General features: G+C 44.6%; 2 protein-coding genes across 7 annotated transcripts in view; both read left to right on the top strand.

Moving 5' to 3' along the window:
- The window catches only part of LOC101158128 (Down syndrome cell adhesion molecule homolog), an 87,300-nt gene extending 70,226 nt beyond the window's left edge, over positions 1 to 17,074 (top strand). The window contains exons 12-33 of one of the 3 annotated variants that reach the window (XM_023962194.1): positions 3,899 to 4,095; positions 4,510 to 4,606; positions 4,694 to 4,822; positions 4,949 to 5,116; positions 5,823 to 5,893; positions 6,359 to 6,602; positions 7,270 to 7,416; positions 7,974 to 8,129; positions 8,269 to 8,402; positions 8,570 to 8,723; positions 9,359 to 9,476; positions 9,551 to 9,714; positions 9,805 to 9,903; positions 10,243 to 10,431; positions 11,542 to 11,832; positions 12,220 to 12,396; positions 12,474 to 12,504; positions 12,598 to 12,713; positions 12,792 to 12,941; positions 13,222 to 13,419; positions 13,515 to 13,817; positions 15,310 to 17,074. In XM_023962194.1, the coding sequence (XP_023817962.1) occupies positions 3,899 to 4,095; positions 4,510 to 4,606; positions 4,694 to 4,822; positions 4,949 to 5,116; positions 5,823 to 5,893; positions 6,359 to 6,602; positions 7,270 to 7,416; positions 7,974 to 8,129; positions 8,269 to 8,402; positions 8,570 to 8,723; positions 9,359 to 9,476; positions 9,551 to 9,714; positions 9,805 to 9,903; positions 10,243 to 10,431; positions 11,542 to 11,832; positions 12,220 to 12,396; positions 12,474 to 12,504; positions 12,598 to 12,713; positions 12,792 to 12,941; positions 13,222 to 13,419; positions 13,515 to 13,817; positions 15,310 to 15,689 (3,713 nt within the window). In that variant the 3' untranslated portion in view covers positions 15,690 to 17,074. Of the gene's footprint in view, positions 1 to 3,898; positions 4,096 to 4,509; positions 4,607 to 4,693; positions 4,823 to 4,948; positions 5,117 to 5,822; positions 5,894 to 6,358; positions 6,603 to 7,269; positions 7,417 to 7,973; positions 8,130 to 8,268; positions 8,403 to 8,569; positions 8,724 to 9,358; positions 9,477 to 9,550; positions 9,715 to 9,804; positions 9,904 to 10,242; positions 10,432 to 11,541; positions 11,833 to 12,219; positions 12,397 to 12,473; positions 12,505 to 12,597; positions 12,714 to 12,791; positions 12,951 to 13,221; positions 13,420 to 13,514; positions 13,818 to 15,309 lie in introns of all 3 variants that reach the window. The other 2 variants (XM_023962193.1, XM_023962195.1) reach the window with 2 other exon arrangements.
- Positions 17,075 to 19,034: 1,960 nt separating this feature from the next.
- LOC101157878 (glycerophosphodiester phosphodiesterase domain-containing protein 5) overlaps positions 19,035 to 24,757 on the top strand; it is a 31,724-nt gene continuing 26,001 nt past the window's right edge. Inside the window, exons 1-2 of one of the 4 annotated variants that reach the window (XM_011483114.3) lie at positions 19,035 to 19,215; positions 22,560 to 22,734. In XM_011483114.3, the coding sequence (XP_011481416.1) occupies positions 22,618 to 22,734 (117 nt within the window). In that variant the 5' untranslated portion in view covers positions 19,035 to 19,215; positions 22,560 to 22,617. Of the gene's footprint in view, positions 19,216 to 19,619; positions 20,515 to 20,569; positions 21,829 to 22,559; positions 22,735 to 24,757 lie in introns of those variants that run through there. The other 3 variants (XM_004076082.4, XM_023962213.1, XM_020708628.2) reach the window with 3 other exon arrangements.

Raw genomic sequence — 24,757 nt, 5'->3', positions numbered from 1 at the left:
CGATGCTGGTTGGCATGGTAACCTGGCCAGGTGAAAAGGAGCCTGGGAGGAGAGAGGGAGGATGGGAGGGAGCGATGAAGGTGGGGGTCTTTTGTCTCTGGGGAGTAGCCTATCAGCAGCCAGCCGATCACCCACAATCCCCTGCAGACTCAGGCGTATCATCACTGCCCTCTGGGTTGCTGTGGAGGAGCAGCTTCTCCTCTCTCCCACTTTAGACACATTGTGCTGTTACTGCAGACGACGGCAACGCTGCTTGCCGTCTTCCATACATCAATATCAGTCCCACTACGTTAACCGGAACATGCTGTTATGGTTGAAACGGTTAAGGAACATGCACACCTGTGCGTGGTTCCTCATTCATGCAGAACCTGGCTCATTTGGTTTTCTCCTTTTGTTTTCTCACCTTTCCTGTGGGGTCACTGTGGCTCCACTGAATATCAAGGAGCTGCTGGTGCACAAACACAGAACGCTCTGATGTGCTCTCTGGGTCTGTGTGGCGCACGAGTGTTTTCCGTCTGTGCTTTGGTGTTTTCATGTCAGGAACTGGTGGTGTAGGACCCAGTGTGCAGGAGAACGGGCTTGGTGGCAGAAAGCTTAACATTTAACAAATGAAAAACCTGACAATGAAGAACTGAAGACCAGAGACTCATACACATTGAGGGTGATTACCAAAATCATGTCATTTGAGGATGATTGACAACCTAAAACTAGAATGACTGACAGGGAAAATAGAACGTAACAAAAACCAAAGAAACATCACAAACATCTAAGTGCAGAATCCTCACATTTCAGACGTTAGCTGCTTTTAGTGCCCCTGAATAAAGCCTTTCATGTGGCTGCTGCACACATGGGATCTGATGATGAAGACAAAAGAGTGTCCTTTCTCTACAGAGTTAGGTGTGAGCGTGACAGCGGGTTGGGCTCATCAGCCGTGAATTTTCTGCAGGAGCTCAGTCAGCTGAAGGTCAGAGGTCACTGTGACAGAAACGCCCCTAATGTCTTCATTTCTGCAGTTGAATCAGTGCAACACCTGTGAGGGATGTAATGTGAAACAGGAGCCGCTTTGATCTGAAGAGATAATGTTCACACAAACCCCAAACATCCTTGTCTTTCAGCTCAATCCAGTTTACTTAAGTGTCACTTAACGAGGCCGTTTCAATGCACACAGCAAATATCCACTAAGTTCATTTGGTTTAGTTTGTTGTTTTTGCACATTTGAGGGAGTCAAGAAACCTAAAAGGCTTGTTCAAGGCCTCCACATACTGTCACTTAAAAATGTAGAACATAGTTTGGAGAATAAAATAAAGCCATCATCAATCAGAGCTCATTAATTATGTTTGTTAGAATCCCACCTAGATGATGTAGACTGTTTTAATAGTGGACTGTATGTATACTGCATGGCTTTTTTCCCCAGCAGATTATATTGGGGGGGGGGGGGGGTCCTTTGTTATACTAAGGGACATAGTTTACATAGCAGAGATAACAAATACTTCTACATCAAAAATGATGAGGAAAATGTTCTCAGTAAATCCAAAAGATAAATGTGTTTGTGTGTGTGAGGCACATGTAATCATAAACCTGTATTAGAACATTAACCTACCGTGCAGTTATCATTTTTTGATAAATATGTTGTAGTTGTAAGAGAATGTTTATATTTATAACTAGGTTTTTTCATTTGTAAAGAAAATGTGTGCATTTGGGAGAAAAAAGCAAATTCAGAATTATTTTGTGCATTTATGAATGTAAAACTACGAAGCCCTTGACCTGACATGGGTAAAAAAAAACAAAAAAACAATGCAGGGCCCCAACCGAGAAGGTCGCCCACAGCCCCAGACGAGCAGCCCACCACCCCCCAGGAGTTCCGGGCATCCCCCGCCCCAACCCCAGGTACGAGCCAGGACCCCCCAAGGGAGTCCCGCCCCACACTCCAGGCAGCCACCCACCCGGCCCACGGTTGGTCCAGGGAGGAGCAAGGCAGGGGCCAGCCGCCCCCGCCCAGGAGGGGGAGCGCCACGGGGAGAAAGGGGGGCCCACCAGGGGTGTTGTTAACTTGGCCCGACCAGGCTCGGCCACAGTTGGAGACTTGGCGGGGCCCAGCACCCAGGGGCAAGGACCCAAACCCACCCCCCAGGGACACGGACACCCCCGGCCCAGGTGTAATGTGACACCCCCCCCCCGTGCAGAGAGAGCACCGCCGGGCCAGGAAACCGGCACCCAGGGGACACGGCCGCCGTTGCCAAGGACCGCGTACCCCCCACCAGGGAGGGGGTAGGGGACAGGTGGTCCTAGGTCCCACCTTCCTTGCAAATGTGTGTGCGTGTGTTTATGTTGGAATGTATATTTTGAGGGGGGAGGGGTGTGTGTACTAAGGGGGGTGCAGTTAAAATTGGCGGGTAGGGCACTGAGGGGACATCTCCTGATTACTCACAGTGATGTCCCCTCACCCTCCCCACCAAGGGGCCCTAAATGTCTAAGGTGCGGTTAAAATTGGCGGGTAGGATGCACCGTGCTTGCCGCGCTCCCATACCGCTCTCCGTCTGCCGACCTGCCAGGGAACTGGATGCCGGCATGACAAACAAACAAGCTATTCCCGGCCGCGGGCGAGCTTTGTCCGGCCACGGAGCTCTCATGCTTGAGCCGCTGCGGGATGGGGTGTTGTAATTTAGGGTCAAACAGGAATAATAATAATCAGGACGTGTCTTTTATGTGTCTTCTAACTACTCGTTAGCAGTCATTTTACCTGAGAAGGCTACAGGCTTTGTACGTTACCCATCATGCATCACACATATCCCATAATGCATCTCAACCAATCAATGTGTCACTGTGACTGAGGTGCATTCAAATACAACAGGATAAATGTATAACAGAATATTAAATGTATAAGCAGCAAGCCAGTCCTGTTTATGAATTACATCACGTGAATTATTGTTTCGTGGGAACGATTGATTTTTGTCAGGTCACGGGCGCCGTACAAAACAGTGCAGCACCAAAAACATATTCTGTCTTCAGATACAGTCTTCCAGTGTTCCTACAAGCCCACACAAACTCAGATCCACAGACAGAATTCAACTCAGAACTTTAACGTGTAGCAAAAACCTGGAATCTCCTGTGAGAATCAGAAACTGTCTTCTTTCTTTGACGTGTTCTAATCTTATGCTTCATCTTCAACTAGAAACTAGCTTTTGTTGTATTTAGTTGTATTAAGTTTTAATTAGATGGTTAGGAGGAACAAAACAATCTTCTCCTTCTTTTTCTGCGCTTTATTTTAATAATAATAATAATAATAATAATAATAATAATAATAATAATAACAATAATGGATTAAATTTATCTTTGCTTTTCCAGATGTTCATAGTTCTTCCAATGTGTCCATTATTCATTCATACTTGGTGATGGTAACTACTGCTGTAGCCACAGCTGTCCTGGGGCAGAATGACAGAGGCGTGGCTGCCAGTTAGCGCCTACGGTCCCTCTGACCATCACCGGGACATTCATACACATTCACACACCAGTGGAGCTGCACTGGAGGCAAGAAGTCTCTTGCCCAAGGACACAACGACAGCTGGTGGGGGGAGCGGGGGATCGAGCCACTGACCCTTCAGTCAATGGACAACCTGCTCAAGCACCTGAGCGCTGCCGCCCCATTTTAACTGTGTCATATTTGTTTGAAATGCGCAAAAAAACTCAAATGATTATAGAATCAATTTGTGATTTTTTTAAATTTAGCCCTGCTTCTGTCACCGGATGAGCATAAACCTGCTGTCATCAGCTGACCTTTACTGTAGGCTGCTCTGCTGAAACAAAAACCCGAAACTTCAACAATTATCTACAGTGAGACAGAGTCTCTCAGATTTCTCTCTGCTACCTGAATCTAATGCCCTTCTTTGTGGTCCCCCAGTCCCCGCCATGATCACGTCGTACCCAAACACCACACTGGCCACGCAGGGAGAGGAGAAGAAGATGAGCTGCACCGCCCACGGAGAGAAGCCCATCATGGTGCGCTGGGAGAAGGAGGAGCGCATCATCAACCCTGAGACCAGTCGCTATGTGGTTTCTGTCAAGGAGGCGGGCGATGAAGTGGTCTCCACCCTGCAGGTAAGAGGACATTTGAACCTCTGTGGCCCCTCCTGTTGGAACACATTTGGGACAGATCACAGCGTGCTTGTAAAAGCATCACTGAGCTGATCCATGAAAGGGTTTTTTCACTCACTAGCTTGCTATACAATTTGTTTAATCCCCCATTTAAAAATTCTGATTTTAAACCATTGCTTATATTTTTTCAGGCATTAGAACCGTTGCCCTTTTTTTTTCAAAGTGAGAATTCTGAGAATTCATGAAAGTTCCTCCTTTTGTTCAACTCAGATTACATTATGTGATGTGTAGATTTTTAAATAATACATCAAGCCAGTTCTCCACTAACAGCCTAAATCTGAACATGCACAAAACATGCTGGAGTTCAGAATCCACACAGTTTTGACCTGAAAAAAACTGTCCTTCTACCTCTGCCAGATTATGCCCACAGTGAGGGAGGACTCCGGCTTCTTTTCCTGCCACGCCATCAACTCGTACGGTGAAGACAGAGGAATCATCCAGCTTACAGTTCAAGGTAGGGCAACAGCTAAACAAACGTTCCTCATGTGCAGCAAAGCTGACAGATCTGTAACCGTCCGTTGAACGGCTTTGCGTTTAAAAGAGCCGCCAGATCCTCCAGAGGTGGAAATCCGAGAGGTGAAGGACAGAACCATTGCTCTGCGCTGGACCATGGGTTTTGATGGCAACAGCCCGATCACAGGCTTTGACATCGAGAGCAAAAACAAATCAGGTACAGGGGAGCTCCTTTAGATCCAAACCAGAGTGCCTGAAGAGAGGAGGTGCATGATGGGACGCCTGCATTCTTTTGTTGTCATTTGAAAAAGATCTTGGTAAACATTTCTTTTTCTTTCCTCAGCCTCCTGGGAGACAGCTCAGAAGACCAAAGATGTTTCCCCTCAGCTCAACCAGGCCACCATCATCGACCTGCACCCCTCCTCCACCTACAACATTCGCATGTTTGCCAAGAATCTCATCGGCAAGAGCGAAGCCAGCAACGAGCTCACCATCACCACAGACGAAGCAGGTGAGACCAGCAGGCGGTTCGTCTCTGCCGAGGGTTCAATCCCCGTCAGGACTGAGCCAGAGCACAGCCGAGCTCTCTGCTGCATTATTAAACACAGCCCTGATGATAAAAGCAGAACTGTTCAATTAAAAGTAAATGTCACTCTGTAAGGCTGGACCCCCATACCCCCCCCCCCCACACACACACCACCACCACCACTACCCAGCAGTCCCATCTTCCAAACACACTCTACCCATAATTCCACAGACTGTGATAACAGGAAAAAACTCACTCTTAGGAAGAACAGAAAAACTATTTTTGTCTTTCTTTTCTGATCAATTTTGTTTCCAATGACAGTTTTTGTTTTTTCGATAACGGAGAAACTTTATCAGAGATGTTCTACAAAAAACGCAATGTTCAGAGCAAATCAGCTTATGAGCATCAGTGGTTTGGACAGTCATGGTTTAAAAATATAAACACCACAACCAACCATAAAAATGTCTACCTGATGTCACTATGAAATGTAATATATCACAGAATCTCAGTGTTATTTGTTGTTTTTTTGAATCATTTACCTGAAAAAATGCTCATAATTATGATGAGGATAAAGAAACATGATCCTTCTGTTCTTCCTTGTGGCCCCCGCAGGGACTGTGCCCCACACAGACATTTGAAATGAGTGTTTTGAATCTGTGATGAGATGCATGTGTTGTTGATTTGATCTCAGCTCCTGACGGACCTCCTCAGGACGTCCAGCTGGAAGCTCTCTCCTCTCAGAGCCTCCGAGTCACATGGAGGGTAAGTGGAGGTTTCCTCTGTGTTTTTGGGGACAGGAGGCTGCTGTTGTCATGAGTAACTGTCAAGCTCAAAACAGAAAAGATGATTCCTGGTGTCTAAATGAGCTCCAACTTTTGTTCCACCTATGAGTGTTTGCAGACGGCTTAGCCACACACACGTCAACATCTCCCATAGAGGGATGTCAGAGATGTTAAAACACTGAATTCATGCATTGAATTCATCAAATTTACATTAGAAAGCTGTTTAGAAACAGCAGGTGTGCTTGCAGATGAACAGCTGTGTCCTTGAAACAAACAACTGTCCTGTGTGCTGGGGTGTATATATGGGGTGATACAATAGGTTGGTTCAAAAGTAGCTTCTAAAATGTGATGCATTCATATTGAAACCTAAACTCTCCAGTGACCTCTGAGGAGCTGGTGAAACATCCTCTGCTGTCATAACTTTCCTGTGTGATTTCTGTTCTAGCCGCCCAAGAAACACCTCCAAAACGGAGCCATTAAAGGATACCAGGTGGGCTACAGGGAGTTCAGCTCTGGTGGAAATTACCAGTTTAGTGTGATCAGTGTGGAAACCACGGGGGACAATGCAGAGAGCCTGGTCCTAGATAACCTAAAGAAGTTCACCCAGTACGGCGTGGTGGTGCAGGCCAGTAACAGCGCCGGGACAGGGCCGTCGTCCACTGAGGTGGCTGCTACCACGCTAGAGGACGGTGAGTCGAATGTCTCGCTCTTCTCAGAGTTCACGGCCTTCAATGCTCCAGGGTCATCATGTGGTCCAGTGAAGACATTTCTATCCTCAAACTTCTGGACATTTTGGTTCAGGTCTGCTGCAACTCTCTGTCCTCTAGCGCAGTGGTCCCAAACTCCCGGGCCGGAGACCGGTACCAGTCCGTGGGCCACGTAGCGACTAGCGCAGAAAATGTTTCTCTGTGTTAAAAATACACAATGATTTACGTAAAAACAAAATACGATAAATCGTTTTCCCCTGAAAGATGACATTGGCTTGAGTGCTCAGTGTTATCATGGTGTTCCATTAAAAAACTGTAATGTTGCTTTTATTGAATCATTTGCAAATCAGAAAAACTTCTACAAATCAACAACTTTGTTTCATTGAATATTTGTTATCCGTAAAAAAAAAAAACATTTAAAAAATCAGAATATTTTAAACAATATTTGTTGTAGTAGAATTTTATTTTGAAGTTAGAATGTTCCACTGATTGATCTACAGTTTGCTTGCCTAAATGTGCTTCTGAAACAAAGTTGATTGAATCTGTATCGTTACGGAGAGGACAGAAGATCTATGAGCATATGTCATCACCTAGTGGTGGTCAGAGGGTATTACCGTGTCAGACTGAAGCTTCTCCTGCCTCTCCTCAGTGCCCAGTCGACCTCCGGAGAATGTCCAGGCTGTTGCAACATCTCCAGAGATCGTTTCCCTCTCGTGGCTGACTCCTCCCAAAGACGCTCTGAACGGAAACCTGCTGGGCTTCAGGGTCATCTACTGGGCCAACCTGCCTGATGGAGGTGGGGCACGTTCTGCTCAGATAAATGTAGCACAGTCCTCAGAACAGGAATCTGAAAGCCTTGAAACAGGGAGCAGAACATCAGAGCTATTAGAAGTGCGAAGGAACTAACCTGTCTCAATCACTGGCATGACAGATGCCACATTATTTAACGGATTGCAGATACATTTAGGTATGAAACTTAAATTTACATCTCCTTAGGGATTATTTAAGACCAATTCTATTCTAAATGGATCATTCGGTTCATAAATGAAGGCATCAAAAGCTGTACAGCCACACATAAGTCTTTAATGCGGGTTAGTGGCTCATTAGAGGAAGTTGAGTCGCTGATGTGAACAGATACTGAACACCGGGACGGTCTCCTGATGGGCCTGCCAAAAACCTTTATGTTCAGCCTTTCATACTGCCTTTTCTGGTAAAACACTTGATGAGACATGAGCTTGTTCTCCACAAATCTAAGGTCAATAAATATTCTTTGAGGTCTGGATCAGCAGAAACATGGAGTTTGTAAAAGTTTTTCATCACCACATCTTTATTTCTTCTGATTCTGCTGCTCAGAGCTGGGAGAAATCAGGAACGTGACCACGTCAAAACCCTCTCTGGAGTTGGATGGCTTGGAGAAATACACCAACTACAGCATCCAGGTGTTGGCCTTCACCAGAGCAGGGGACGGAGTCCGCAGCGAACAGATTTACACCCGCACCAAAGAAGACGGTAGAAAGATTTGCTTTTAGAGAGCATACGTCTGTCTTCATTCCAATAATTTGTACTTGAATGAGTGGAAAAAACAGTCAGAAAAGGACTAGCTCGTTTCACGTATGTGACAGTGTTGGATTTTGTTTTGTGCTCTCAGTTCCTGGTCCTCCAGCCGGGGTGAAGGCAGCTGCTGCCTCCAACTCTGTGGTGTTTGTGTCCTGGCTTCCTCCTTCCAAAGTCAACGGTATCATCAGGAAATACACAGTTTTCTGCTCCAACCCACACCCTACGGTAAACCACTAAACTGTGAACATGCTCTACAGCACACAGAGAATGTCAGAAATGTTAACCCAAAAGTCACAAACTGGCTTAGCAGCCATGGTAAAAGGAAAGCTGCTAGGGTGAAAACTGTCCGACTTACTTGGAACTAAAACAAAGAAACTCTCTTGATGGTCCAGGTGAGCAGCGAGTTCGAGGCGGCACCAGACGTGTTCTTCTACCGCATCCCCAACCTGAGTAGGAACAGGCAGTACAGCGTCTGGGTGGTGGCCGTGACTGCTGCAGGCCGTGGAAACGCCAGCGAGGTCATCACTGTTAAACCCATGGCTGAAGGTGGGCGGGGCTTCCTACACAGCTTTGTGGATCCAAGGGTTTTATTAGAGTGCAGCATTCTGGTTATTTTCATGGAACCTTTGTTCTCTCTTTTTAATTAAAATTAATACTGCAGACAACAAAAGCTTCTCACTTTATTCTCCAGTAAACTATGAAACTAGGCAACAATCAAACAGTTAAAAGGCTGAATTCAGATCAAGTCTGTAGAAATTAGACTACATCTGATGTTTGCCTCTTTGCAGGCTAGAGCTGCAGTTCTGGTTAAATTTATGGGCTGGGGCAGCATAGTGGTGTAGTGGTCAGCAACTTGGCCTCACCCCTAGAGGGTCCTGATTCAAATCACATCTGGGACCTTCCAGTGTGGAGCTTGCATGTTCTCCTCATGTATGTGTGGGTTTTCTCCAGAAACTTTGGTTTCCTTCATGGTTCAAAATTAGAATTACTTCATTGGTTAATTGATGATTCTAAATTGTCTGTAGGTGTGAATGTGATTGGGTTACCCTGCAATAAACTGGCACACCTGTCGAGGGTGTACCCCGCCTTTGCCTAACAGTAGCCGGGATAGGCTCCAGCAGCCATATGACCTTGAAAGAGGCATATTGTCCATCATGATGAATCATCTTTTTGTTTTGCAGCTCCAGCTCGGATCCTGACCTTTAACCGGACAGTAACCACACCTTGGATGCGAGACATTGTGCTGCCTTGCAAAGCTGTTGGAGATCCGTCACCAACCATCAAGTGGCTCAAGGACATGTGAGTAAAACTGCAGCACAGCCATGGCAATGATCTCGGTTCCAGATTAATGTAGTACTCTCTCTACTCTGCAGCAATGAAAGCCCTGCACCTGTTGTGATTGACAGCCGACGCAGCGTCCACGGAAACGGTAGCCTTGTTATACGCACAGTCAAAGCAGAGGATTCTGGAAACTATACTTGTGGCGCCAGTAACAGCTTTGGCTTGGACAAAATTGTCCTTAATCTGCAGGTTCAAGGTAGAATTAAAGGAACTGTACCAAATCAGCTCCCACACTTTTACAGCAGCTAATCATCCATCATAACCTAAATCATTTCTTATCAACTAGTTCCTCCTGACCAACCTCGCCTCACTGTGACCAAGACCACCACCACATCTATCACCCTGTCCTGGATACCCGGAGACAACGGTGGCAGCTCCATCAGAGGTCAGTCAGAGTTCAGCTCCTTAATGTTCTGGTTAGAAGGCTAACCAGAGGTTAGTGCTATAGTTGGAGACTGATGTTCTGCAGCAGGTTCCCTTGGGATTAATAAAGTTATCTATCTATCTATCTATCTATCTATCTATCTATCTATCTATCTATCTATCTATCTATCTATCTATCTATCTATCTATCTATCTATCTATCTATCTATCTATCTATCTATCTATCTATCTATCTATCTATCTATCTATCTATCTATCTATCTATCTATCTATCTATCTATCTATCTATCTATCTATCTATCTATCTATCTATCTATCTATCTATCTATCTATCTATCAGGCTACATCCTGCAGTACTCTGAGGACAACAGTGAGCAGTGGGGGAATTTCGCCATCAGCCCCAGTGAGCGCTCCTATCGGCTGGAAAACCTCAAGTGTGGCACGTGGTACAAATTTACCCTCACCGCACAGAATGCAGTTGGCCCAGGCCGCATCAGTGAGATCATTGAAGCAAAGACTCATGGGAAAGGTAGGAGCACGTTTGTTTGTTTGATTTGTTTTTATAAAATACAATCAACATTCTCTTCATGCTATCTCTCGAGACTGACCATGAAGGTTTCTAAATATTTTTTTGTTTAGCTGCCCTTTTTGCTGTAATAATCAGATCTGGGTTGCAGATCAACTCCATTGTTAGAAACTAAGCAAAACATGAACCAGATAAAAATCATCTCTTCTAAGCCAAAAGCCACAGTTTTCCTCTGGGAAAATATGGAATACCTCCTCCAGGTTAAGTTTATTTAAGAGGAAGGAGCTCAAGATTGATCCACAGATCACCACAGCATCTTCAGTAATGCAGATATGATTCCACTGTAATGAAGCAAAAGTTAAGTAGAAGAAGAGAGCCATCAGGTTAGCTAATGAATAGTAAAGAAAACAAATATATGCGGTGGAGAGGAGCTATGTGTAGGTCGGCCGTCTCCCTCAGAAAAACTATGAAGCTCATCCATCCGGAGAAAGCCGAGTTGAGTTAGTATTCCTGGATGGATGGACGGATGGATGGATGGACGGATGGATGGATGGATGGATGGATGGATGGATGGATGGATGGATGGATGGATGGATGGATGGATGGATGGATGGATGGAGGGATGGATGGAGGGATGGATGCATGTTCTTGCTTGATAAAGGAGGGATGGTGTAAAATCATTGGTGCAGACTGCAGTGTTGTGTTTTTTGCAGGTTTGTTTGTGGGGGGGTTTTCTGCATATCCATTTAAGTATTTTGTTGTTTCCCATGACATCTTTTGGAACTCCAATCATCTTTTCTCTTTTCCAGTTCATGACAGAAAGTTGTATGTATGTGTGTGTGTAGGCAGTGTTTGCGCCCTGGCTGTTAACAGAAGTGACCCTTTTGAAGTTTAGTCCTGACGACTCTTCCAGGTCTGATTGACACACTGGGTGATACAGCAGAGACCAGTTGTGATCACTAATGTGCACACATTTACCTGTCGTGCTCGTTTTATCAGCTCTTGTGTTTCTGTGGTGTTAAATGTTCTGTGACTGAAAGATTTAGTTTGTTTGTGTCAAATTTTTTCCACGTTAGACCAACAAATGCTCAGATTGTGTCTCCTCCCACACAGAACCCCAGTACTCAAAAGAGCAGGAGCTCTTCACCAGCATCAACGCCACCAGAGTCAAGCTCAACCTGAGTGGATGGAACAATGGCGGATGTCCAATAACTTCCTTTACACTGGAGTACCGAGCCGCCGACTCACCCACCTGGACAACGGCACAGCGCACCTCCCTCACCAAGAGTTACATCCTGTATGACCTCCAAGAGGCCACGTGGTATGAGCTACAGATGAAAGTCTACAACAGCGCTGGCTATGCTGAGAAGAGAGTCAAGTTTGCCACGCTCAGCTACGATGGCAGTAAGTTCACGCGCCTTCATTTGAGTTGCACAAGCTGTCTGAAGCCTTTGAATACACAAAATCACAAGAATGACGACAATCAGGAAGCAGGAAGTGACTTTTGTTCAGGGTGAGGAAGACTGGGACAAGGGCAGATATGAAATGCTCAAGTGTTTTACCCAAAAAATCTTTTAAATTGAAACAGGAAGTGCAGGCACACTCAAGCTGAGGAAAATATCTCTACAAAATACGTTTTATATAGTTTTAAAGTTCAAAACTGCTGTTCAATAAGAATTTAAACTGCTGTGACGGTTTCTGCATCCCAGAAAGGTCTGTTGGTCTACAACATTCCAGACACAAAGCTTCACACCAGCTCTGTGGTAACTGTCACATGACACCCCCCTGCAGGCACCATCGCTCCCTTGGTGAAGGCGCCAAATGTCAGTGAGGAAAACTCCAGTGGAGGGGAGGGTTTGAAAATGATGGTGACCATCTCCTGTGTGCTGGTGGGCATGGTCGTAGTCTTCATCGGGCTGCTGATGCTGAGGCGAAGGAGGAGGGAGCAGAGGCTGAAGAGGCTGCGCGGTGAGATGGGGGGGCTCAGGTTCCTCACTGGGTTCTTGTTTGCATTTGCTGATAAACACACGTCTGTCTTTGTTCAGATGCTAAAAGCTTGGCTGAGATGCTCATGAGGTAAGTGTGTCTCTGTACGCAGTTCTACTGGTTTAGAGTGGGCGGAGTTTACAAAAATCCTATCAAAAATGTTTTGGTTTCGCCTCCCCCCAGTAAAAACACACGTCCAGCAGAGCCAATCAACAAGCAGCAGCAGACGCTACGCATGCACATCGACATTCCAAGGGCACAGCTCCTCATCGAGGAGCGGGACACCATGGAGACTGTTGGTGAGCTAAAAGACCATCTGAGCGTGTCTGTGAAAACTGAAGCTGATGCAGAGCTGAGCTGCGGATTGTGTCCCACAGATGACCGCTCCACAGTGTTACTGACGGACAACGACTTTGGGGAGACGCAGAAGCAGAAGTCATCCACAGTCACCCACACTGTTCACTACCAGTCGCTGTCCCAGGCCACCGGTCCACTGGTTGATGTGTCTGACGCCAGACCAGGAACCAGTAAGTCCAGTACGGACCTTTTTTTTATTTCAAATAACTTTTATAGTTCATGTGCCAGCAGGTTTGTCCTCATTTACCATGCCGTCACCTTTGACCCCATTTGCATGCACAGACTAATAGATATGTAAAAATTATTTTTCGCAATCAAAATGATGTTTAGATAATAGTACATTGGTTGTGTCTTTTGGGAATGATGACCCTCCCACTGGAAAACCTGAAAAGTCATTCTTTGTAGTTTAGGATGAACCCTCCAGCTTGTATAACATCTTTGTATTTTTAGACCCCACTGCCCGTCGCACGGCGAAGGCTGGCCCTGCAGCCCGCAACCGCTATGCTAGCCAGTGGACCCTGAACCGCCCCCATCCCCCCGTCTCCTCCCACACCCTCAGCACTGACTGGAGGCTGCCCACCCCTAGAGTGGCAGGGTCAGTGGACAAGGAGAGCGACAGCTACAGCGTGAGCCCATCTCAGGACACAGGTGGGGCTCGTCCCACACAAACGTCCCGCACAAACACTCATCTCTCATAACTCTGACTAACTCCTGTCACTAACCCTTCACTAACGCCTGTCCAGACCGAGCACGCAGCAGCATGGTGTCAACAGAGAGCGCCTCCTCCACCTACGAGGAGCTGGCCAGAGCCTACGAGCACGCCAAGATGGAGGAACAGCTCCGCCACGCCAAGTTCACCATCACAGAGTGCTTCATCTCTGACACATCCTCAGAGCAGATGACGGCCGGCACCAACGACTACACCGACAGCCTGACCTCCAGCACTCCGTCCGAGTCCGGCATCTGCCGCTTCACGGCCTCTCCGCCCAAGCCTCAGGACGTCAGCCGGGTCATGAACATGGCTGTGCCCAAGGCCCACAGACCGGGTGAGGCCAGGCTGTCCCGCAGCCCACTGAGCTTCACTTCAGCTGCTCATGAAAACTCATATCGCCGTCTTAACAGTCACTGTGGTTCTAAAATACCCACTAAACGTTCCAAAGAGCTTTCAAATGAGCCATCCTGGTGAAACCCTGACTCAAACATCTCTATTTCTTTTCCATTCTGCCTGTTTCCCTTCATTCTGCTGCAGCCTTTAGGCTTTCAGTGTAATATTAATAACACATGAAATATTAATAACATTTTGATTTGGACAGAAACAAAAACCCTGACCATCAGACATGCAGTTGTGATGACGATTGTCCACATCTTCAGGACTCAAAAGCATTTCAACAGTCTGGAAATTCAGATTTTATTTTAAATGCCTAATCATCCTCAACTGTTTCTGCATGAAGACAGAGTTACTCAAAGAAACCATACCATTCTGATACATGGCCACAATCACACACAATTTACACAATTTAGAGTCGCCTTGACCTCATCGGACGGTGGGAGAAAGACAAAGTCAGCAGAGAAAATCCACAAAGATCATGCAAAGTCTACACAGAAGGGTCACTCGGGAGTTGAACCGGGGCCTTCTTGCTGTGAGGCAAGACCGCTAAGCACTGTGCCACACATTGACTGTACATGAGAACTGGACTGAGTGAGAGTGAACTCACCCATAGGAATGCTTTGCTTCCAGCTCCAACTAAATGAAGTTGATTTAGTCTGAATTTGTTCACGGTTCCATGAAGGAACCAGACGACATCAGTTAGCTGTGTAGGACCAATCAATTCAGTTCAATTATACTTTATTCATGTATTAATTCATCCTTTAATTACTTCTATTTAATTAATTCAGGAGTGAGCTTGTTAGGAGAACACATTCCTACCACTTATAGTTTATAACTAGAATAACATGCAATAAATAAAACCCATCATGAAAAAATTAGGATTATGAATAACGTGTTAAAAGGTATCAGAGCAAGAATGTTTATTCTGACCAATAGAATGACTGAGTAACAGTTGTTTATTTTTCTAGAGAAGTCTAGAGAAAAGCGGTCCAAGCAGGTACTTCCTGTTTGGACCGCCAGGAGGGAGGGGTCACTCAGTCTATTTCTAATTTTACAGACAATTTTAAAAACCAAGGAATGAATTCAGTAATGTTAAAAAAGATCTTTTTGTTTTAGAAACTGCAGACTGTCACCCCCAGAACTGCAGAGTTTTGAAGCTTCACATTTGTAATCACTCAGGCCGCTTGTGGAGGGGATCAGATGGAAAAGTCTGCATGAACCAGAGCAACCTAGAATTGTAAATGAACTGGTTAGAATTTTGTCAGAAAAAGTTGGTGATGGGTATGGTTCACAGTTTAGTGTTGGTAGTTATGCAATCCTATATCCAAACGGGTTTTATGCCCTGCTGGGCTCCACTGCTTTCTCCATTTTTCAGGAAGTCGTCACCTTTTCTGTTTCAATGACAGTGCTGTGTGTTTATCATCCTGCAGGGGGCGAGCTCGTCCACCTTCCTCCATACCTACGCATGGACTTCCTGTTGAACAGAGGCATGTCCTGCTCTGGGTCATCCAGGGGGGCAGCGGGAGGGGAGAGGGCAGCCATGGGTCAGACCTGTCTGGAACCCCAGAAAAGCCGCTCCCTGAAGCGGCCCTCTCGCATGGCCCCTCCAACGCCTACAGAGGCCCCCCAGGCCAGCAGGGACTCAGCGGCCCAGTGGCAGCCGGGCTCAGCAGCAACGCTCCCCCACAGGGAGGGCTCAGAGCTGGCCCAGGCTGCCAAGCTCAGCACCTCCCAGGAGTCCCTGCTGGACTCCAGAGGACACCTAAAGCAGAGCAGCAACCCCTACGCCAAGTCCTACACGCTGGTATAACAGCAGGGGCATGGGGGGGCGCGCTCACCCTGACACTGGACTTAACACTCAAGTGCAGTAAACTGACTTTCACCACGCAGTTGTGTACATATGTGCCCCCCTGCAGGGGCGGGCTCCTTTTACTAATCTGCTTTTATTTATTTTAGATTCTTTTGACAGTTTTTTGTCTATTTTGCTTCTTTGTTCTCCTCAGAAAAAACTTCCTCATCGGAGCTTTGCCAAACTAACAAGGGAGCGTTATTTATTCCTCATTCTTTCTAGATAATCAGCCGTTAATAATTGTTAGCAGTCAGCAATTAATAATTCATTATTGAGCACCGAATGATCTACTGTTACGACAATATTTTCATAAGAAGCCGGACATGTTTTTTATTTGTGGTTCCTGCAGAGGACAATGACGCTTTGGAGTCATTTCTCCTTGGGAATATTCTTCTGAAGCTTGGAAGGACAGCTCAGCAGATCGACTCCGGTCCAAAACTTTCCAGCTGCTCCTAAATTGTTACCTTTTTTTTGAAAAATACAAAAATCTATTTCCTATGGATGCATGGGGACTGACCAAGGAAAGACAACAGTGGTTCTGAAGGCGGCTGGATGGCCCGGTCCAGCATTCTGTCTCTGAAATGATCCAATGTGAAGATTTATTATTCTTACTACGATAAATATATATATGAGAGAGAAATCACTTTTATTTGTGGGTATTACAGGGAAAAATTGGTTTGGTTAATAAAGTCTTAGTCATGTTTGCACATATCTGATTTTAATTAGGAAAAAGAGTCTCTGTTGATCTTTGTGTCCCATTCTTGATGGTGCAATATGAAAAAAGCTATGAAACGTTTATGAAGACTATACTGTAACCATGAAGAATTCTATGTTTGTGAGTATGCTTACAGGGAGGGCACGCTCCTGCTGCTGTATTCAGGTGGTAAATCTCAATAGCTAGAAGAAGGGGGGGGTTGCACACCATGCCTGCCTGGCCCTAGTGTGCCAGACCTCCCCCCCACACACACTCTCAGTGCACTAGGACGAGTCTCCGGGCTCTCAGCCTCTTCAGTAGGTCTGATGTCGCTGCGTGGCAGTGATGCTCCTCCACAGGGAAAAAAAAACGTGAGACAATCCAGCAGAACCCCCTGAAACCAAACTATAATGTCTGTGGGAAATATCAGAGAAGTGTGTCAGAAGGTGTTTTCTGTTTGTTGATTTGTTTGTTTTGGTCTGCCCTGGCCTGGTTCTGTTGGTTATGATTGACTGTCATCTTTCTGATTCTGCATTTTAACGACAACAACGTCACGTTTTATTTTCACGAGTGTTCACCATGATGGCGCTGGAATAAAGATGAACTAACACAAAGGTCCAGAAGTGAGTAATAAAATGGATGTTCCCCAAAATGTCCCCTGCAGCTTTGATGGGGGGTGGGGGTGGAGCTGTTGGAGCAGTTCGGTTTCTGTCTGCACTTTTTGGTAAAGTTCAAGTCACCCAGAGAAAATCTGGTTAGAAACGGTTTTCTCCTAAAGTTCAGTGAGAGTTTACTACGTTTGGATGACAACTCACCTCATCTGCACATGCACTCCTTATGTAATGAAGGACACGCTGGGATGGAGTCATGTGATCTGCTGGCTGCTCTAGGCTGATCTCAAGTCTCTTCCTTCTCTGCAAGTCTTCGTGCTCAGATTGTCTGAGTCAAAGCAAAGCAGAAAAAATCGATTCTTTAAAAAAAAAAGATAAATAATCAAATATCAGACTGATTGATTCTTAGTATTGAACATCCGTATAACTAAACAGAATGAGGGTGCTTAGATCCTGAATCCAAATGCTTCATTGTTTGCAGATAACGGTTACAATAGTTAGCTTTTGCAAGTACTAATGGTGGAAATATTGGAACATCAGGACTGAAGCTGCAAGAACAACAGACACCAAGAGAAAAAACTAAAGACTTCATTTAATCAGTCCAAAGTCACAACCAACTCTGTTTTCATTGAGAAATGAGAGCTCTGTGTGACTTGATGAAGATTTATTCAAGTTCTCCTATGCTGGAACTCTTGTTAAACTAATGGACTGCCTGGCTGTGTGGCTCTTGCCTCTCGGAGCAGAGGTGGGGGGGCTCAGGACTTTGGTGGTGTGTTTTTTATCTGGGGCTGTGGTGGACTGGACCCTGAGCAACCTGGGGCCCCATCTCTGCCCCAGGGTGGGGCTCAACAGAAGCGACAATCGCCACTGACAACGAACTACAAAGCTTTAATATAAAGTTATTGAAAAAATATTAAAACTGATAAAAGATAAAAAACAAACCAGTGAACATCAACAAAGGTTTTAATAACCAGACTGTAAATGAATGTATTTATTAAAATACATTTGAACAGAAAATCAGAACTTTCTCCCTTTTGAAACGTCCCTCCAGTGGTTTTTGTAGGAACTACAACTTTCTGTGTCAAATTTAGGAAGAGCTCTCATCTGTTTGCTGCTCCAATAAAAAGAGAAAAACCCAGCCCACCCTTTACAACCCCCCCTCCCCATTAACACACACATCCCCATGACCCCACACATAATGAATACTTAAGAAAGTCAATTCTAAAATAAACTTAAGGCTTGGCTTTGCTGTTATCGTCACACCGTGAGCCAGCTCTGCCACAAGTGACCACCCAGACCAGGACAACAACGGGGTCCACTTTAGAGCCGTGATGCTGCAGTGTTGGACTCCAGCCGCCCCAACAAGGGCAACTATAAAACCTATAAAATCTTAAAAGCATTTAAGATTATCCAAAGCGAAATTAAAAAGATGGTCTGGTCTTTTCTTAAAAATCTCTAAGTCCTGAGGTTCTCCAGCAAGCTGTTCCAGAGGCGAGGACCGTAATGGCAGAACGAAGCCTCACCATAAGTTTTGGTCCTCACCTTAAGAACAACACCGGAGGACTTCAGGGTCCACAAGGGCTCATACTTTAAAAAGTAGATCACTGAGAGAAGAAGGCCCAAGACCATTAAAACATTTATAAACCATTAAAAGACTCTTATGGAGAAATCAAGCTTTTCAGTCAGCATTCTTTCCCTTTAGCTTCTTATCAGGATGACTCCTGGAATTTTGTTCTGTTAACTGAAAATTCTAAAACAATGGCTGAATATAGTTGTTTTATTCCAAAGACTTGGAGGCTCAGCTATTGTGTGTTGCTGAATTCTCCTTAGCAAACTTTTGTCTAAAGTAAAACTTCGAGTGGTGCTAATTAAAAAAAAAAAAACATTCCCACCTGAAGCCTCAACCTGAGGTCTCAACTCATTCCTAAAAACGCGGTCAAACTGCGCATGTTCAGCTCACACGATCTTCCTTTAGCTCCGCCCACAGTTAGTCATGCGTGTGTGAGCGGGTGAGTCTTTGGACTCCTGCAGGTTAGGCGCGCGCGCACTCAACAGGTCTTAGCGCGCGTACCCGCTTAGAGGCTTTGGATCCGCGAGCGACCTGTGGCACGAGCGTTCAGAGATTATCTAGATGTTTTGGACCTTCTTTCCGTTTCCGACCTGAAGAGGAGGAGGAGGCGCGGTGAGTGTTTGCTCTTCTTCTTTGGGTCATCCAGAACCATCAGTCTCTTGTTTTTTCACTGTCTCTGAGGAAGAGGAAGGAGGATTTTTTTCTCCTCATTTTACCAAAATCCTATTAGGATGTTGTTCAAGAGAGTAGAGTCAGTCTGTGAAGGTAACAGAGAGCAGCTCTGATCTTTCTCAGATCACACTCATCCTGTCTGTAGGCATGTTGCTTTAACATGAATGATAACATCATTGAAGTGATCTGTTTATCTTAGTAACAAAAGAAATCAAAGCTAAACTGACCAAACATTTTTCAGAAGATGGAAGGACCCCCCCCCCCCCACCACCACACACACACACACACTCACACACAGCAGGAAATCCGCCTTATATCGTTGAAGCATCACTGTGTGTGTCCGTCATCAGGCAGACCTCCATGCTGCTTGGCTGCATTTATGCTGCACCTCAGTGGCCTGGGATGAATGCTTGCTTTACTTTGCTGACCGGCCTGCAGGACCGGGTGGCTGTAATTCAGAGGCTATCTGGCTGACCACCTGTTCACTGCATGCTGATGACAAAAGCTGGACACCTGCTAATCTTTTCAGCTTTGTTTCTGCTACTTTCTATGAGTGCACGAGTGAACAGCAGGTTCTCTTACAGAAACGATGGATTTGACACATAAATAAGGTCTGTCTGTTCAAGTTAGACGGAGGAGTGAAAAGAGGAGACAGCTTCTGACATTAGGACCAGGAACCGTTTAGGTTAAGGCTATGTAGAACTGGGTTGCTGAGATTTCGTGGATTATTGAACTGTCATCTAAGCAGCACTCCAACTCCCAAGTACAGTTCTACCACAGCAATGTGGGCCCGGGTTCCTTCAGGTTCTGGCACATAAGTTCTCAGGGAGAACTAAATCCTCTCAGGTGAACTGCAGCTTCTGGATGCAATAAGAAGTCAGTTAAACATCAGAAAGGGAGACAGCTTTGTTTCAGACTGGACTTTTAGATCCATGTGAGCTTTTGTGAGGTACTGACTAGAAACCCAAAAGGATCTGAACCAAGGCAGTTGTTACTGGAGATTTACAGAAATACTATAAACATAAATGCATGACAGCCCAACAGAACCAAAGCAAACAAACACTATAAGTCTGTTGTTTCTCCCCTCAAACACTTGAGTAGGCGACACCTGCCCTGGTGTACTTAAAGGCTGTGCTTCCTGGATCGCCTCTTTAAGCCTCACAGCATAGCTCCAGGAGCTGTACCTCAGCTACACCCACAGTGACCAGCATCATCCCCAACACTGGCCACTCAAAACAGGTGACATTAGTTCAACTAATAACAAAACAAATTAAGGTTGGGTAGTAAAGAGGCAGAGACTGACCTATACTTATTAGTAAGACAGAGGGACTGAGATGGAAAGGACATGCAGCATGTTAGGGGATTAAGGATAAGGGAAGAAGAGTTGATGGATGAAGAAAATGACTGAGAACAACAAATAGAAGGGGTGACTGTTGTGGAGCAGGAAGTGACAAAGCTTAGTAAGGTTAAAGTGAGAGGGGCACTGAAGAGGGTGAAGGCAGAAAGGCACTTGGTCCTGATGATATACCTGTGGAGGTATGGAAGAGATGACAGTGGAGTTTTTGACTGGGTCATTCAACAGTGATGAGAAAATTCCTGAGGAATGGAGGAGAAGTGTGATGGTGACCATCTTTAAGAATAAGGGAGATGTGCAGAATTGTGGCAACTACAGAAAAAAGCTGATGAGCCAAACAATTAAATTATGGGAATGAGTTGTTTAAGCTAGACTAAGTGCAGAAGTGAATATTGGTGAGCAGTAGTATGGTTTCATGCCAAGGAGCACTACAGTTGCTACAGGAGGTCTGGAGTGACCAAGAAGTATGTCAGAGCAGTGCAGGACATGTATGCGGGCTGTAAGACAGGGGAGAGGTGTGCTGTAGGGGTGACAGAGGAGTTCAAGGTGGAGGTGGGATTACATCAGGGATCAGCTCTAAGCCCTTTCCTGTTTGCAATGGTGATGGACAGACTGACAGATGAGGTTAGACAGGAATAATTATGGACTATGATGTTTGCAGATGATATTGTGATTTGTAGCAAGAGCAGGGAACAGGTGCAGGAGAAGCTAGAGAGGTGGAGGTTTGCCCTGGAAAAGAGAGGAATGTAGGTTAACTACAGTAAGACAGAGGACATGTGTGTGAATGAGAGGAGCCCAAGTGGAAGAGGAATGACGTATCGGATCAGGAATGAGTACATGGAAGGGAGAGCAAATGTTAGAGGTTTTGGAGCTAAAGTCAGAGAGGCCAGACTAAGACGGTTTAGACATGTCAGAGGAGAGACGTGAATCTATTGGTAGAAAGATGCTGAGTCTAGAGCTGCCATTGAAGAGGTCCAGAGCAGTGTCTCGCAACCCTGGTCCTCTACACTGTCCTCCATTTTTCAATCCAACCCTGCTCAAACACACCTGCCCTTGATTACTGTCATTGTCTGGCTTCTGCAGAGCCTGATGATGAGCTAATTCAGGTGTGCATAAGCAGGACAACATGGAAAACCTTCTGGACAGTGTTTCCTGAGTACCAGGGTTGGAAAACACTGGTCTAGAGGAAGACCAAAGAGGTTTGTGGATGCAGTGATTGAAGACATGAAGGTAGCTAATGTTAGAGGAGAGGATGCAGAAGACAGGGTTGGATGGAGGAAGCGGATTCGCTGTGGCGACCCCTGAAGGGAAAAGTCCAAAGGAAAAGAAGCAGAATAAGACTTTGAGCAACAAACAGCATGTTGCGAAATCTGTTTGAAGGCTGTTGCTACCAAAAGTGGGAGTACGACATATATGTTTCAACACCTGAAACGGTGGTGGTACTTTATCCAGTGACATGCTGAAGTTAGCTCTCAAAAAACCTGCTGCATTATTTTACATGCATTTTTACAACTTGTGTTTAGTTTGACTTTGTGTTCAGGTTAACTCCCTAAGGAGATATTAAAATGTTAAAATAAGAGTTTGTTTTTCAATGCATTCCGTCATTTGTAGATTTTTGTTAAAGATAGATAAGGGAGGGGGAAATATAAAGGAAAATGTGATTTTCAGTGTGACAAAAATCTGAGATTTTATTTTTAGGCCATGTCGCCCAACCCTAGGATGTACCCATATGTGGGTGCAGCTTTTCCCCTGATTTCTTCTTGTGTCTTTCCCATTTTGTGGAAGTTTAAACAGTAATTGTTTAAAATAATGTTATGCCTACATGAAGACTTGGATTCTTATTTATTTAGGTGTTGATTCATCCTCATTACTGTATGTGTCCCAAAAAATGTTGGGACAAATGTTTGGGGGGAATCTTTCTTGTTTTCAGGGTTTCCAGCCCAGTGTGGGACGTTGATGGACTGGTGGTGCTTTGAGGCTGAGGGAGCATGGTGAAACACCAACCCTTACAGGTCTACGAGAAGCAGGTCTTTCTGTCCTTTGTCACTGGGATCTATGGTTGCCGCTGGAAACGCTATCAGCGTTCCCAAGACGACAGCTCCCAGGTAAGATGGTAAAATCTCAAATGTTGACCCAATTATGCCCCTATGGCTTCTTTCAGATCATACATTTAGAATAGCCATGTTGCTGCTACAAGACGAACATGCTTAAAAATGATCCATGTTCATCTTTTAGCAAGAAGAGACAAACATGCATAATTATAATGACTGTAGAATTCATTTCTAAGCTGTTACACTGAAACTCAGCTTTGCATTTTACTATCAAATATCTGTGTGGATTTGTATCATTTGACCCAGTCACAGAAAAATTGTGTTTTTGGTGTTAACACGTTCTTGTAGCATTTTCTCTTGATGGAGGATATATATAAAGAAAATTAAGATCAAATTTGCATTTCTGATTATTTCTTTATTCAAATTGTTGTGAATTAGGAGCAGACAATAATGCAGCTTGAAAAAGCTTATAGATGTTACGTACAAACTACAATCAGCAGGCCCAGGCGCCCTGCTCTGCTCCATTCTGATTCATCCACCTCCAGACAAATAGATCCATGAACGTCTTTGTTTTCCTCATCTGAGCTGGAATCTAGCTCAGGATATTTTTGTTGCACTGCTACTGTTAGCTTGTGGTCGTGTGGGGCTGTATGCTAGCGGGAAAGAGTGTAAACAAAGGGATAATGGGAAATCAGCCCAGGCTTTCTATGCACCAACATTCCTGCCAACAACTCATAGGTGAATTTTTAAAAAACTCCTGCTTCTCTGCAGAAACGAAAAGTATGTTTTTGACTTTGGCTAAAAAACGGTATTTATCATAGTTAAAAGACCACTGTGAACAATTTTACCATCGATCAAAAGATGATCGGAGTGTGACTAACTGCCAGCAGCAAATCTGGACAAAGACTAAATCCCAATGCTACAATGTCCCATGATCCAGGATTTAACCGAACACAAGATGGAAAACGCTTGGGAAAACCACAACCTCAAAAACTACACCATCTCAAACTGATTTCAAGGAAAACAGAATTTAGGCAGACTTCCATCATATGTAAGCTATAAAGTTCCTTTGGCGACTTGTACTGCCTTAGAATACGGCATCCATTTCTGTTTGACAAACGTTATTGTTGATCATTGGTATCTTTCATGTTTCTTTCTTTTTTACCTTTCATGAAGCATCAGAAACATCTGAAACAAAATCATGTACCGATCATATCACCATCCTCCTTCATGAATGAAAGTGAGCAGTCAGAACAACAAAGTTCTTATTTTATGGCCGCCCCTGCTAAATCAAAAAACTTGTATATGTATAAATGTACATAGTTTAGATGGCCCTGCTGTTGGCCATTCACAATCAATACAATGATACAAACAAAAAAGAAGCAACGTAAAAGTTATTAACTTTAACATAACTCTCCAATTTGATTCTATTATACATATTTTTAAACTTGAAAATATTTGTACAACATTTCAAATTATTTTATTGTATATAAAGTACAATAAAGTACAACTTTTATCAGAGTTAACCTCTGATAAAAGAAAAATACAATTGTTTTCAAGTGGTGCGAGCAGCTGGGTACCTAAAATCAAATGTCCTCCTACGATTTAAATCTTCAGAACTAGAATAAAAAATCTTTATTTTTTTATAACTTTAAACTTACCTAATGGAGTTTGGAGAGCAAAATCAGATCGGATTATCTGAGGGCCACACCCTAGCTGGCTAAAAAATATAACTTTGAAATTAAAATTGACCTCAGGGGTGTCTACATGAAGGAGGGACCTTCTTCCAGGATGGACAGTTGATGTACCAGAACTCCTAGAGAAGAATTAGCTTATCTAACTCTACAACTACATGTTTGAATAGTCCAGCAGATTGGGTGACACTGCAAGCCCCTCACAAAAAGAGACAACACATGAAGTGAACTGCACCAAACAGAGGCATGGAGAACTAAATGATAAATTAATGTTCAAGAAAAGTTTAGAGGAGAAGTAAATGACAATAGAAGACAGAACTGCAGTGCACCATACTTTCCCCAGATCCTAACTTCTAACAGCCAACTAACAAATAATGTTATTG

Source organism: Oryzias latipes, chromosome 14 (genome assembly GCF_002234675.1).
Source record: "Oryzias latipes chromosome 14, ASM223467v1".
Classification (NCBI taxonomy): Eukaryota; Metazoa; Chordata; class Actinopteri; order Beloniformes; family Adrianichthyidae; genus Oryzias; species Oryzias latipes.
This window is presented reverse-complemented; position numbering and strand designations above follow the sequence as displayed.